Source organism: Hemiscyllium ocellatum, chromosome 10 (assembly GCF_020745735.1).
Source record: "Hemiscyllium ocellatum isolate sHemOce1 chromosome 10, sHemOce1.pat.X.cur, whole genome shotgun sequence".
NCBI classification, from domain to species: Eukaryota; Metazoa; Chordata; class Chondrichthyes; order Orectolobiformes; family Hemiscylliidae; genus Hemiscyllium; species Hemiscyllium ocellatum.
This window is the reverse complement of record NC_083410.1, coordinates 81,479,275-81,495,497: the sequence shown is the minus strand read 5'-3', so window position 1 is coordinate 81,495,497 and position 16,223 is coordinate 81,479,275. Positions and strand designations below refer to the sequence as shown.

General features: G+C 41.1%; 1 protein-coding gene across 1 annotated transcript in view; it reads left to right on the top strand.

The window, feature by feature from the left end:
* Positions 1-312: 312 nt before the first annotated feature.
* LOC132819572 (plasminogen-like) overlaps positions 313-16,223 on the top strand; it is an 82,601-nt gene continuing 66,690 nt past the window's right edge. Inside the window, 2 exon segments of the mRNA XM_060831141.1 lie at positions 313-399; positions 3,949-4,148. Of these exon segments, the coding sequence (XP_060687124.1) occupies positions 313-399; positions 3,949-4,148 (287 nt within the window).

Below are 16,223 nucleotides of genomic sequence, written 5' to 3'. Positions count from 1 at the left end.
AAAAAGGAAGAAATATCAAGCAATCTCCCAGCCATTGATCGCCTTTACTCACCATCACCTCCTTACACTCTCTATGGCCATCTATGACAGCCCACAGAACTGAATGCTGTCTACCTATCTCCCATGGTTCCTCATGTCTCTACGTTAACTTAACACCTACCACTATCCACACGTCTTCCCCTTTCACTTACCATGACAACTCTTTGGGTATTCACAAGTACTCATGAACATAGGAGAAAAACATAGGGCCTACACTCTATTGAGGTAAGCACTGTCATTCCTAAAGACGCATTTTGCACTTCTTGAAACCTTATGACGCTTGTTGATGCTTGTGAAGTGTTAACAAATTATGTGGTTCCAAGGGGTTTATGCATCATTTACACACAATCTTCTCCACAGGTAACAGTCCCAAACAGCACCTGACTCCCTATAAATATTTACCTGTTTCCCTTTCCAAAGTTGGTCTGAGACCCTATCTACAGGGGTACCTCAGCTCTCTAAAGGGGACACTAGCTAGTCAAAAGAAACCACACAAAGAACAGACCTTTTACTTGGCCTAGTCTTCTTCACACCCCAGGTTGCAGTCACAAGGAATGTTAGAATCTGATTTTTGTGTAGGCAGTTTGTCATTTAAATGTCCATCGCGCTCTGGGAACCAGACATGCTTGAAACACAATTCATCCCATTAGACATGCTGTGTTTGAGAGCAGGACTTAGATTCTCAACTTCTTCCAGTAACTGAAATATTCTCTAATTTGGCAAAAATTGAGGCCTTTATTTTGATGGAAAAGAACACCGAGATTTCTCTCTTGTTTATTCTGCAAAGGCAATTGTGATTCTGCCAGAATTCTCAATTCAGTATTCAAGATTAATCTAAATGTCTATTTCTAACCATTCCCTGAAAGATTTCCCTGAATTAGTTGCTGTGAAATATGCTGCTGCCTTTTAGTGCCCACCAGGAGTCTACTTTGTCATGTTTAATCATGATCAGGTCGTCACTGGTTAACAATTGCACTCAAATTCCTCAAGCCTTTTGCCCAAATCTGAAAGTCTGTGTCTCTTTAGTTTTGCTTCTTAAGTAAAGAGATAATAAAACTTTAAGAAACAGAGTTGGAAAGACATTGGTGTATTGTGAGCAGTGAATACAGCAGACTTAATTGAAAGAGGTTGTGGGCCTTGTCAACCATTAAACTCTTAATGGTAATCCCTTAAATTTTATGAATGACTCTTTCCCACTGACCAGGTTATACCCAATGACCAGGAAGCTGCTCTTTTTAAAAAAAATGCTTTAAAATGCACTGTGATGTGGAGGTTCCGGTGTTGGATTAGGGTGGACAAAGTTACAAATCACACAACATCAGGTTATAGTCCAATAGGTTTATTTGGAAGCACTAGTTTTCAGAGTGCTGCTCCTACATCAGGTAACCTGGTGTTTGTGTCATTTTTAACTTTAAAATGCACCAACTGCCATTTTGTCCTTGAATCCCATGATCTCAGTATTAACCCCACCATAAAGGGCAGCAGTTATCAGGGCACCTGACTGAAATCATTTGTTTTGGATTGATTCCTACTTAAGTTAAAATGATTGATTATGGTTTAATTCCTACTGGAGATTTCCTTACACAATAAAGATAACTGTTCTATTAGGTATGGTGTATGATTCTAGGCCAAGGGTTGGCTTTACAGTACTATATCAATGATGGGATGCAACTGGGGGCATGGTGAAATGCTCAATTCATTTGAAATTGCCCACAAAAGCAATCCTCAAAGAAAGAAACTCGAGGCAGTGTTCATCCCATGTTGTTATTAGTGATTCTATGGTGAAATGGAGAATGTGAATGTCAGAGGCTTGGGACTGAGTCAGAACGGCATTAACAGGCTGGAGAGAGTGAAGTTAAAACAAGTTGCAGTAATAGGCTAGAAATTCATATTGGGAAGTAACACAAAATGGGTGTTGGATTTGTTGGCCTGTTAAATACCAGCTATTCAATTCCATTATTATCAATCCTTCCATGAAAATGAATGACAATTATCTAGGCACGTGGTTTTGTTTATGTGGAGTTATTATTTTACCTCTACAGTTTAGGGACCTGGGATCACTCTTATGAAGGGTATAGGTTGCATGATAAAAAGTTTTGCTTTTCCTGGACAATAATGCATCTTTTTTGTGATGAATATTGTTTCACTGAATTCCCTCAAGCAAAGGTTAGTGATGCTAAACATCCACAATTATCTTAGATTCTCCAGAACTTGCATTACACAAAAAAACTCGCAGGAGCACTGAAAAAAAGTATAATATTTTTAAACATACAAACACTTTTATTTATTAGTTCCAACAGTTTAACCAATGGGATCCAAGACAGTTTGACTCAGTGTGATAATTGCAGGTTTCATATAGTGTAAAGCACCAAGAAAATTGCCAATTAGAATTTCTGCACTGGACCTGTTTCAGGTTGGAGTAGTGATTACCTTCAATCAGAGTCAGGCTATACTATAATATAACCATTGAGTAGACTGGTCTCTTAGTCTAGTTTTAATCACCTAAGGGATTAGAGAGGACATTTTTAGACTGTTTTCCTCAATCAGCTTGCAGTTTTGCTCTCCTTTAGGATATTCCATGACATTATAAACTTCATAGAACTTTGCTTGCATGTAATTGTAAACTATTTTTTCCCTGAAACTCAGTGATGATACCACAAACATTTATTTCTAGTGAACTGGAAATCTTGATGATGATGCTAGAATGATAATCCTAAGGCCCAGGTTCAATTAAGATGCTTAGGCCCAAACCTTATCTTGGCCACTTGATTGGAACTTTAATCAATAAAGTTTGGATTTGAAAACAAATCTCACTAATGGTGACCATGAAACCATCCTTAATGGCTGTAACAACCCAATTGGTTCACTAATGCACTTTAGCAATGGAAATTGACTGGTATCACCTGTTCTGACCAACATATGACTGGAGACCTACAGAAATGCATTTAAAGATTAACTTCCCTACAAAACAACTGAGCTGACCATTCGGTTCAAGGACAATTGTTGATGGGCAACAAATATGTCAGTGAAACGTACGTCCCGTGAGAGCTGAAGAAAGAATCTGTGGATATGATTTTCCTCTCCCTGGAGATAGTAAGAAAAGGAAGTAATCAGGCGATAGCGTCCTGAAAGATCTCACCCCCTTTTAGCCACTTCACTAAGTTATTTGTGGGCAAGAAGGTCCATCGGAGACTTTAATGACTCATTCAGGCAATTGAAGCCCTTCAGTAATCAATGAAGGTTACTTAAGGGCCTCAACATTTCATCTCCATGATTACCTGCCTTCTTGGCAAGAGAGAAAAGTTGTTGGTTTCCAGACTAGAGCAATCTACCTGCCATGTTGGGGAGGGACCACCAATTGTCCCAGTCTGGGGTAATTGCAGGCATAGACATTGGGAAAAAAGGGGTAGCTTTTGATGGCCTTTGAAAGCCAGCCATGTGACCTCCATCTTGTGAAAAGCAAGAGATCTGGTTTCTTGCTGTTGGATCACCTGTAGAATGATCTGTAGGAACTAAAAGCTGCAGTTCTCTAATTGTCTAGCAGTTTCTGATGGAGTAGGATACTAATGTTGAAATCTGCAAAAGGCCAAGTAGTTTTGTTGGTCAGCCCTTGACAAGCTGATTGGTGTGTTAAATGATTAGCTTCCTAGGCAGTGATTAGCCAACACTTAACATACCTGGCCCCAGGATTGTAGCAAGGATTCCCAATCTCACTGCTGCCAGAAAACAGTATTGGGCTCATTTATGTTTTCCATTGTTTAATATCCTCCCCACATCAATGCCACATTTTTACTTGTATAAAGGTCCCTTTAGTCTGATATTGGGCATGAACTATGCAACTCTATGAATGAAGGGCAGTGATAGTGAAGAAAGGGTGTTGGAATGAAAGGAAGGTCTGGATTGTTTTAGATTGATGTTGCTGCTTTAAATCCCTTGTATAACATTCTTTAAAAGCTGCAAAATGTACTAGAAACTTTATTTTCTTCCTCCTTAGCTTTTACTTTGGAATGCAAGTCAGGCAATGGAGTCGACTACAGAGGAACCACAACAAAAACCGTTTCTGGAAGAACCTGTCAAAGATGGGACAGCAGCATACCACACAGACCAAAGTTAGTTTTAATCTTCTTCATTAAAATGTTCAACTTATCACAGGGTAAAGGACAAACAACATTGTAAAATGTAACAAATGAAGTCAATGGCAAATATACTTCAATGTTCTTTTCTCTAATTTGTTTACTTTATGGACATACAGATTGTCCACCATTTGTTATATTTTTAATCTATTTTCTCACAATGTATAAAATGTTTAATAAAAAAAAGGTATTAAATCAAACCACAGCCAGTCGATTATATTAAAAAAAAATGCTTGGAGAAACAAGAGGGGCTAAGATTGTTCCCCTTACAGCAAAGAAGATTATCGGAAAATTTAATAACTGTTTAAAAATACTGAGCAAAAATTATTCCACTCTAAATTGGAAAGCATGCAAAGAAGATTTACAAGGATGTTGCCAGGATTAGCAGGCCTGTGTTATAGGAAAAGGTTGTCCAGGATCGGACTTTATTCCTTGGAACATAGGAGAATGAAATGTGACTTTATTGAGGCGTATTAAATCTTGAAGGGCATAGAAAGGATGAATGTATATTCTCAGGTATGGGGATTTAAAAACTAGAGGACATAGATTTAAGGTGAGAGGGGAAAGATTTAAGAAAGACCTGAGGTGCAACTTCTTCATAGAGAGAGTAGTGCGTATAATTGAATTGAATTGAATTGAATATATTGTCATGTGTACCGAGGCACAGTGAAAAGCTTTGTCTGTGAATTTTTCTAATCACAGAATTAAATAGCATACATAAGTAAATAATAGGTAAACAGTGGCAAAACCAAAAACACGGGCGCATGTTAAAAGTTAGTTAGTTAGTCCATTCAGTATTCTAACAACAGTAGGGTAGAAACTGTTTCGAAACGAGCTGGTGCGTATATTCATGGTTCTGTACCTTCTCCCTGATGATCGAGGTTGTAGAAAAACATTGCCAGGGTGAAAAGGATCTTTGAGAATATTGTTGGCTATTCCTTGACAGTGGGCCTGGTAGATGGATTCTATACGGAATGGACTGCCAGAGAAAATGGCAACATATAAAAAGCATTTGGGTAGGTACATGGATGGGAAAGGTTGGAGGGATATAGACCAAATGCAGGCAATTGGAACTAGCTGAATGGGCACCATGGTCAGCATAGACCACTCTGGGCTGAAGGCCTGTTTCTATCTGTATTATTCTATGACTCTGTGACTCTATGACTGGAGGATCAGTTGTCACTGGACAAAGATTCAAAATGATTGGCAAAAGGGCCAGAAAAGTGGTAAGGAGAAATGTTTATAGTTGTTGCTATAATCTAGAATGCTGTATGAAAAAGGATGAAGTACAAAGAGACTTGGAAATTCTAGTCCAGGATTCTCTCAAGGTAACTTTGCAGGTTGAGTCAGTAGTTAGGAAAGCAAATGCAACAATGACGTTTATTTTGAGAGGACTTGACTATAAAAGCAGGGGTGTACTTCTGAGGTTCTATAAAGCTCTGGTCAGACTACATTTGGAGTATTGTGTACAGTTTTGGGCCCCATATTTCAGGAGGGATGTACTGGCTCTGGTTCAGTGGAGGTTCATGAGTGGTCCCAGGAATGAAAAGCTTAACATACAAGGAATGTTTGAGGACCCTGGATTTATATTTGCTAGAGTTTAGAAGGATGAGGGGGGATCTAAATGAAACTTACAGAATACTGAATGGCCTGCACAGAGTAGAAGTTGGGAAGATGTTTCCATTGGCAGGAGAGACTAGGACAGAAGGGCATGGCCTTAGGGTAAACAGAAGACCTTTTAAAATGGAGATGGGGAAAAAAATCTTCAGCCGGGGAGTGGTGAACTTATGGAGGCCAGGTCATTGAGTATATTTAAGACTGAGATAGATAGGTTCTTGAGTATCAAGGGGATCAAGGGTTATGGGAAGAAAGTGGGAGAACGGGGTTGAGAAACTTATCAGCCCTGATTGAATGGCAGAGCACACTCGATGGGCTGAATGGCCTAATTTCTGCTCCTATGTCTTATGGTTTTATGATGTCAGTGATCACTTCAACAATCACTTTCAAATAGGAAGTGGATAACTCATTCAAAGGGACTGACAAAGGAACAACTATGGTGTATATTTTCTGACATCCCATGAAAAATAGTTAGCCCCCTAACAGATGGCAAGAAATGTAGAATTCACAAAAAGTTAAGCTTGAGCGAACATTGAAACTAAAGTATTTATGGAAGAAAAACACAGAATAAATTTCCTGTCAGTTAGTGTACATAGGAAAGACTTGTATATCACCCTCCAGGACATCAGCGTGTTGTGACATGTTACAGGCAATTCAGAATTTTTGAAATCTAGTCATGATTATAACCCAGGAAAGACAACAATTGACTTGAGCTCAACAGGTTCCCACAAACAGCAATGACTAGACTATAAGTTTTAGGTCATGAGGATAAGTTGGGACGAGGGAAATGGAACTAGGGGAGGAAACAATTCTCCTCATCTCCAACTCAAATGGGAGACTCATTATTTTAAAATTGTAACATAAACCAAGTTTGTCTCACCCTGACAAATACCCTGAGAATCACATATGTTTCAGTAAGATTGCCTCTCATTCTTTTAAACTTTAAGTGGATACAGACCCAACTTATAGAGCCATTGTGCTTTACAGCAAGGAAAGAGACCCTTCAGCCCATCATATTCATGCCAATTATCAGCAGTCTATCTACTTTAGTCCCATTTCCCAACACATGGGCTGTTGAATTGTATGCTATAGTGTTTTAAGCACTCAGCTATTTTCTGAAATGTTGTGATGGCTCCTTCCTCCACCTTCCTCTCGGGCAATGGGTTCTAGAAACCCATCGCCCGCTGGGTGAAAATATTCCTTCTTAAAATCCCTTTAAATCTGCTGCATGTTTGCTTAAATCTAGACCCTGTAGTTATTGACTCCTCCCTACCTACCAATCCTCGTCCCTCAGAAGTTTTCACACCTCAATTAGGTTCCCCCTCAACCTTCTCTGCTGTAAGGAAAACAACCTGAGTCTATCTAGTCGATCTTCATAGCTAAATTGTTCCAACCCAAGCAATATCTTGGTGAATTTCTTCTGCACCCACCTTAGTTTTTCCCTACATTTTAGCCCCTTCATGATTTTGAATGCCTCAGTCAAGAGGCCTTCTCTTCTCAAGGAGTATAGATCTGACGTCTCCAGTCTATTTTCATAAAGGAAGTTCCTCATTCTTTGAACAATTCTCATAAATCTTTAATTCACCTCTCCAATGTCTTTGTATCTGACCTAAAATGTGAAGCCCAGAACTATATGCAATACTCCAGCTAAGGGTGAATTTTGTCTCCTGTAAGATCAACATTAACCTCCTTGCTCTTGTGTATTCCCCTATTTCTAAAGCCAATATATGTTACAAACTGTTCTCTCAACCTATGCACATATACGCTCATGAAGCTATTCCTGAATCTTCTTTTGAATTATGCTCTTTACTTTCTTTTGTCACTCCATGTTTATCCTAACAAATAGAATTACTTCACATTTCACATGAAGATCATCTGTTAACTGTCTATTCATTCCAGCAATGTGCCTATGCTGTTTTGAAGTTTTATGCTATCCTCATCATAGTTCACAATTGCTTCCAAGTTTTCTATCATCTGCAAATTTTGAAATTGTTCCCTGTGACCAAGCTCTGGGTCAATATTACAGATCAGGAAAAGTATGGATCTGCCATTAACCCCTGGGATTACGAACTTTCCTCCAGGCCAAAAGACATCCATTAACCATAATTATGTGCTTCCTGTTACTCAGCTAATTCAGAATCCATGTAGCTACTGATCCTTCACTCCATGAGCTGTAACTTTGTTCACAAGTCTGTTGTGTGGCCTTGTATTAAATGTCTTTTGGAGGTCTATGTACATCACATCAACAGCATTACTCCATCAATTTTCCCTGTTACCTTTTCAATACCTTCAGTAAATTATTTAAATATGATTTTTCATTAGGAATTCCATGCTAGCTTTCTTTAGTAAATCCACATTGCCTGTGCACCTATTCATTTTGTCTCAGGCATTGTTTCTAGAACTTTCACCACCAAAGTTAAACTGAGCTCTTACTTTATGTCATAACCTTGATGTGACACTTTATCAAATGTCTTCTGGAAATCACAGATTCCCCATTATCAACATTGCTTGTTACTTCCACAAAGAACTTTAATAAATTTGTTAAATTTGATTTCCCTCTAATGAAACCAAGTTGATTCTGTCTGATTGCATTGATCTTTTCTAAGTAATAGCCACCTTTAATTATAGATTGCAGAAATTTCAAAATATGACAGATGCTAAACTAATTGGCCTGTAATTTCTTGATTTCTGTCTCCCTCCTTTCTTTGTTATTTTGTAATCTGATAGGATGTTTCTTACCACCAGCTATTTATTTAAGGACACTAATTTGAGGTCCAGCAGGATAGAGTTGTAGAGTCTTAGAGATGTATGGCATGGAAACAGACTCTTCTTGTCTATGCCGACCAGATATCCTAAATTAATCTGGTCCCATTTACCAGCATTTGTCCCACATTCCACTAAACCTTAACTATTCATATACCCATTCAGTTGCCTATTAAATGTTGTAATTTCTCAGCCTCCACCACTTCCTTTGGCAGTTCATTCCATACATGAAATACCGTCCGTGTGAAAATGTTGTCCTTAGGTCCCTTTTAAATCTTTTCCCTTTCACTGGCTTAGAGTTTTGGGGTCCTTCATCCTGGTAAAAGACCTTGACAATTCACTCTATCCCTGTCCGTCATGATTTTATAACTTCGATAAGGTCACCCCTCTGGTGCTCCAGAGAAAGTAGCCTCAGCCTATTTGATTTGATTTTTTTGTTGTAATATGTACATAAGTAGAGTGAAAAGTTTTGTTTTGCATGCAGCACAGACAGATCATAACATGCAAGTACATGCAGATCATACGGTGAGTGAACAGAGTGAGGCACACAAAGTTAGAACAGTACAAAAGCAAGATCATCATTACATTTGAAATTTGAGAGGTCCATTCAGCAGTCTAATAACAATGGAGAAGAATCTGCTCTTGAATCTGTTGGTACGTGTGTTTAAACTTTTGTATCTTCTACATGACAAAGTTTGGAAGCGATTATAACTGGAGTGGGAGGGGTCTTTGATAATGTTGGCTGTCTCTCTGCAGCAACAGGAAGTGTAGATGGAGTCAATGGATAGGGAGTTGGCTTACGTGATAGCCTGGGCTGTGTTCACAACTGAAGTTTCTTACGGTCCTGGGCAGAGCAATTGCCAAACCAGGTCGTGATGCATCCAGATAGAATGCTTTCTGAGGTGATTCTATAAAAGTCAGTGAAAGTCCTCATGGACATGCTGAATTTTCTTCACCTCCTGAGGAAACGAGGCATTGTTGTACTTCTTGATTGTCTCATCGATGTGGGTGGTCCAGGACACATTGTTAGTTATCATTACTCTTAGGAGCTTGACATTTTCAACCTTCTCCATCTTAACTCCATTGATTTTGCTTTCCTGTATTCTGTCTCGTCATTGTTTGATATCCAGCCTAGAATGGTGGTGTCATCAGTAAACTTGTAAATGGAGTATTCAGCCTCTCCCTATAGCTCAAACTCTGCAACCTGGCAACATCTTGTCCTGCCCTGATTTACTCTACTAAAATGCAGCACCTCATATTTATTTAAATTAAACTCCATCTGCCACTCCTCAGGCCATTAATACTTCTGATCAAGGTCCCGTTGCATTCTGAGGTAACCTTCTTCGCTATCCACTATACCACCAATTTGGTATCATCTACACAAACATGTAAACTTTGTGACAATAATTTCCTCAGTAACTTTCCCATGGTAATTGTAATTTGCTTTAATTTCCCATTTGTTAACCTCCTTATTTACAATTATTTCTAGGATGTTATTCAGATCTTACACTTAGAAGGCTGATGCAAAATGTCTGTTCAATTCATCCACAATTTCCTTACAATCTATTATTAATTCCCCAGACTAAATCTGAAGAAGACCATCATTGATGTAACTTTCATTTTTAAATACTCAAATAAACTTTTATTATCTGTTATGTTTCCTGCTAGCTTTTTATTGTACTGCAATTTCTACATCATCAGTCTTTCAGTCATTCTTTGCTGTTTTTTACTTTTGGCTGATCTTCTCACATGCTACTAGTCTTCATGGAATTGTGCATCTTCTTTTTCAATTGATACAATCCTTAACTTCCTTAGTTAGCAATTGTTGGGGGAGACATGTAAAAGAGGAGTTTTGAGTCTTGTGTCTATCAACACAAGTCCATCTTTATTCAGAGCTCTTTACCAGAGCAGCATGGGAGAGTTTCCACTGAACATTCTGCCTGTCTCAGCCAAGAACAGCATTTTTATATATTCTGCATAAAGGAATTACATGCAACCTTGATGTCATTGTTCGCCACCTTCCCCCTAATTTACACATTCAATCCTGTAAACAAATGATTAATGATAGACAACTCTATGGATAGCCCTAGGTCCTCCCATGATCTCATGATGTTTACTTGACACCTTTATCACCTGTCCTTGAGTTCTTACAATACGTTTTATTCTATCACATTCCAAAACTGACAGTCATACTCCTTCCCAGACATTTACCAGCTACATCACATTAATTGTCAAAAGAACTAGAGACTTGCTTATCACAGGACATGGTTGAAGAGCTTCAGGGCAGAGGAAATGACCTGGGAGTTGCAGTGAGAGAGGGACTCCCTGAGATTCTTGTAGAGAGATGAGGAAAACTTCTTCAAGGCAGGCATCCTTGCAAGAGGATTCGCAGTAGGGTTAAAATCAACTAGGTAAAAACAATGACTGACTGCAGATGCTGGAAACCAGATTTTGGATTGGTGGTGCTGGAAGAGCACAGCAGTTCAGGCAACATCTGAGGAGCAGCAAAATCGACATTTCGGGCAAAAGCCCTTCATCAGGAATAAAGGCAGAGAGCCTGAAGGATGGAGAGATAAGCTAGAGGAGGGTGGGAGTGGAGAGAAAGTAGCATAGAGTACAATGGGTGAGTGGGGAGAAGATGAAGGTGATAGGTCAGGGAGGAGGGTGGAGTGGATAGGTGGAAAAGAAGATAGGCAGGTAGGACAAGTCATGGGGACAGTGCTGAGCTGGAAGTTTGGAACTAGGGTGAAGTGGGGGAAGGGGAAATGAGGAAACTGTTGAAGTCCACATTGATGCCCTGAGGTTGAAGTGTTCCAAGGCGGAAGATGAGGCGTTCTTCCTCCTGACGTCTGGTGGTGAGGGAGCGGTGGTGAAGTAGGTCCAGGGCAGATGATTTGGTTTATGCGAAGGTTGGTAGGGTGGAAGGTGAGCACCAGGGACATTCTGTCCTTGTTATGGTTGGAGGGGTGGGGTCTGAGGGAGGAGATGCAGGATGTGGACGAGATGCATTGGAGGGCATCTTTAACCATGCGGGAAGGGAAATTGCGGTCTCTAAAGAAGGAAGCCATCTGGTGTGTTCTGTGGTGGAACTGGTCCTCCTGGGAGGTGGAGGCAGAGGAATTGGGAATACGAGATGGCAATTTTGCAAGAGGTAGGGTGGGAAGAGGTGTAATCCAGATAGCTGTGGGAGTCGGTGGATTTGTAAAAAATGTCATTGTCAAATTGGTCGTCATTATTGGAGATGGAGAGGTCTAGGAAGGGGAGGGAGGTGTCAGAGATGGTCCAGGTAAAGTTAAGGTCTGGGTGGAATGTGTTGATGAATTGCTCAACCTCCTTGTGGGAGCACGAGGTGGCACCAATGCAGTCATCAATGTAGCGGAGGAAGAGGTGGGGAGTGGTGCCGGTGTAATTACAGAAGATCGACTCTTCTACATAGCCAACAAAGAGACAGGCATAGCTGGGGCCCATACGTGTGCCATGGCTACCCCTTTGGTCTGGAGGAAGTGGGAGGTTTCGAAGGAGAAATTGTTAAGTGTGAGGACCAGTTCGGCCAAACGAATGAGGGTATTGGTGGAAGGGTACTGTTGGGGACGTCGGGGGACGATAAAACGGAGGGCTTAGAGGCCCTGGTCATGGCAGATGGAGGTGTAGATGGATTGGATATCCATGGTGAAGATGAGGCATTGGGGGCCAGGGAAACGGAAGTCTTGGAGGATGTGGGGAGCGTGGGTGGTCTCAAACATATGTGGGGAGGTCCTGGACTAGGGGGGATAGGACAGTGTCGAAGTAGGTAGAGTTGAGTTCAGTGGGGCAGGAGCATGCTGAGACAATGGGTCGGCCAGGGTGGTCAGGCTTGTGGATTTTGGGAAGGAGGTAGAACCTGGCAGTGCGGGTTTCCCGGACTATGAGGTTGGAAGCTGTGGGTGGGAGATCTCCTGAGGTGATGAGGTTCTGTAAGGTCTGGGAGATGATGGTTTGGTGATGGGGGGTGGGGTCATGGTCGAGGGGGTGGTAGGAAGAGGTGTCCTCGAGTTGGCGTTTGGCTTCAGCAGTGTAGAAGTCAGTGCGCCAGACTACCAATGCGCCCCATTTATCTGCTGGCTTGATGGTGAGGTCGGAATTGGAGCAGAGGGATTGAAGGGCTGTGCATTGAGGGTGAGAGGTTGGCGTGGGGGAGGGGGATAGACGGGTTGAGGTGGTTAATGTCCCGGCAGCAGTTAGAAATGAAGAGGTCGAGGTCAGGTAATAGGCCAGCGTGGGGTGTCCGGGTGGATGCAGTGTTGGAGGTGGGCGAAGAGGTCCTTGGAAGGTGGGTGGGAGTCCTGATTGTGAAAGTAAGCTCAGAGGTGGAGGCAGCGGAAGAATTGTTTGACGTCATGGCGTGTGTTAAATTTATTGATGCGTGGACAGAGGGGGATGAAGGTGAGTCCTTTGCTGAGGACTGATCATTCGTCCTCCGTGAGAGAGAGGTCTGGAGAGATGGTGAAAACTCAGCAGGGCTGGGAGCTGGGACCTGGTGTGGGTGTGCAGCTGGAAATGGGGGTGGAACCGGTAACTGGAGTGGGTGTGATGGTGGGGGGAATGGGGATGGAGTCATGAGCAGGGTTGGTGTTCCCCTCAGGATTCTGGGTGGTGGGGATGGTGACAGTGGGATCTGTGAGGGGGGGGGGGGGGGCATGTAAGCAGAATGCAGGTGAGTGGCGTTGGTAGGGGCGGAAGTGGTACCAGACACGGCAGTAGGGGTGGCGGAAGTCACTGAGCATGTGACAGCAGTGATGATGTGAGATGCAGAAGTGATGTCACGTGTGATGCATGAGGAATTGTGAGGGGTGGAAGTGGCTGTGGGAGTGGTCATGATGGGGGCGGAGGTGACATCATCAATCAGCATGGGGGTGGCAGCTGCACCAGCCGCATGGCTAATGGCATCCGAGCAGTTCCAGAGGCCGTGGGAATCTTCTGGAATGTTTGAGGAGCGCTGGTTATGGGAGTGGGTAGATAAAAGTTTGTTGTACTTACAGTTTTTGATGTTTGAGATGGAGTTGAAATCCTGTTTGTTGAGAGTATGAATTCTCCTGAGGATGTAGTACAGAATGGATCCTTTGCAATTCTGAGAGAGTGTGGCTCTCAGCTGAGGCAGGGCTGACTGTAGAGAGGTTAGGTGCCGGTGCATTGCTGCAAGCGTGGAGCGGAGGATCTTGAAGGAGAACCGTTGCTGGTGTTTTTGAATCTGTATTGACTTTTTCCAAATTCTGCTATACAATTTACATTCCCTCCTAAGCGTCTTATAAGAGACATAAAATGATCTAATTTCAACCAATTGTTATAAAATTTGTAATTTCATTTCCAATATTCAATTTTACTGTTATTAATGGTATTATAATTCTTTGACGAAGCTGACAAATTGGGGAGCAACTTCTCTCTCTTTCTTGACTTTGGAAGATCAAACAAACACAGGCTCTTTGTCTTGTAGCTCCAGTTAGAACTTCTACTATTTACATTCTGTAAGTTGGCTTTAAAGAGAAGTTTGACTGGATGATTGAATCTTAATTCTTACTGTCTCCATCCTGTATACATCTCATAATATTGCTCCTGACTTAATAAGACAGCATCTATTTGAATTCCATTGATGTGTGAAATGCAATCACTTGCACGGCTTTACCAAGTCATTAATATAAACTTATTTGGATTCTAAAGATACAACAGGACATGGCCTCACCCTCACCCTTATGTTATAATTTGTCTGTCATTCTCCCCTTAATATCTTGATGCATGTATTTGCTCAAATTGACTACATCTATACTTAGGCTGTTTGCTAAACTGTGAAGCTGCAATAGTTTATTTTCAAGAAGTCACACTGACCATGTTTTACAACCTCTTTACATCCATCTACCTTGCTAACTGTCTCTGGGTGCTCTCTTAGAAGTAATCTGCTTACACCATTTGTCACTTCATCTTCCTACTAATGAAATGGGCCTGTCTTTACTGTCTAAGGTTGACTGCTCCTAGAAATTAGCTTGTAGGTTGCATTTTTCATTACAGTTACCTAAAAAAATTCAGAACACTGGGAAATCAGACTTTTCCTTCTACAATTTTACAAAATAACAAATTTGGGATTGTGGTTAGTGTCCAGGTGTCTCTTATTTGGGTTTTTTAAGGATATTCCTGACCACAAATGCTTCTGTGTTTAGAGCAGTTATGCCAACAGAAATCTAATTAAATTCTCCTGTCTTTTCCCACCAGGACTCTATTATGATTGCCTTGAGATCTTTCATTATCTTATCTGGTGACTTTGTATAGACGCCACAATTCTGGTTGTATAAGTCTGCTAAAGGCAGCTGCCAATCCTGTTGTGGCCTTCTTGGGTCAGCTATTGGGCAGCCATTTTATGTCATCTTTAGTCATAGGCAGCTGCAACATAAGCTGTCTTTCCCCTAGAGCCTTTCTTTCTCATTGGAATAATCTTTGATTGTTCTGAAACTCCTTACATGTTTTCCATCGTAGTCAGACTGCCCAACTCCTTAACCTAATTTTGTGATTCACTTTATCTAGCTTTATCTTCATCTCTCAGGAATGCCTCACTTATTTAATTAAAACACTAGTATTTGGCCCACTTTTCTCCCATTCAATCTGAATGAAGAGATGTTTAAATGATAACTGTCTCCTAACCTTCTCCAGTTCTTTTTCAGTCTAAAAGGAACAGAGCTATTTCTTAGTAAGCACACCTGCTTAAAAGTCCAATTCTGATATGCAGTACTCATGATCCTCCAGGAGTATCAAATGAGTGAATACCCTGATGGATTTTGACTCTCAATTATAAGGGTTTAATTCCAACTACCCAATACAGGTTGGTTAAGATCATACCAGAGATTAAAATGAATAAAATCTGAAACAGAAATTGAGGTAATTTCAAACCCTTCCACTTCTGGTTTAGGGATAGGACAAGGGCAAGTTATCTGGTCCACTAGTGGGAAGCCAGTTGGTCATTTAAATGTTATAACAATAGTACCTGCCTTCACTTCATTCTGAACTCCTTTTGGTGACATACCAGACCATGAGGGGTAAGAAAGGCAAAATCCACAAAGTATGTATTTCTGCAAACTTCTTGTGGCTCTCAAGGAAATGGAGTGCATCTTCCAGTCACAAAAATCTATCCAACAAATAACTGCTCTCAGGATTTCTATCTGCTTACTCCCTACTACCTATCTCTCCAAAAGTTGCCACTACCATCCTCCCACTTAGTCACCATCTACTTTCCAAAAGATTAGATACTGCTCCCTGCCCTTGTCCACCACCAGACCTCCATGACTCAGAGTTGCCCCACATTTCAGTTTTACACCAGGTTTCAGATTCACAGCTTTGTCCCCACCCTGTAATCATTAATCTCCCTTACTCTCCCATGACATCTAATTGCTCTCCGAAACTGCCAATCAAATGACTTGTTTATGCATATTCTGTTTAGAAAATGGGACTTTGTGCTTCTATTCTACAGGATACTTAGAAAACAAAGTTTATGGGGTGTCCTGGACTCAGAACAGCCCCCACTTCACTGACAATAAAAAAAATGACCTGTAGACATAATCCGGGCCAAGGGGTCTGATAGCAAGTCACTTCAGCCCATCAGACTTTGTTTTATATTTTTGACTTCAGGGAGTTTGAATTTCATATCCTCTA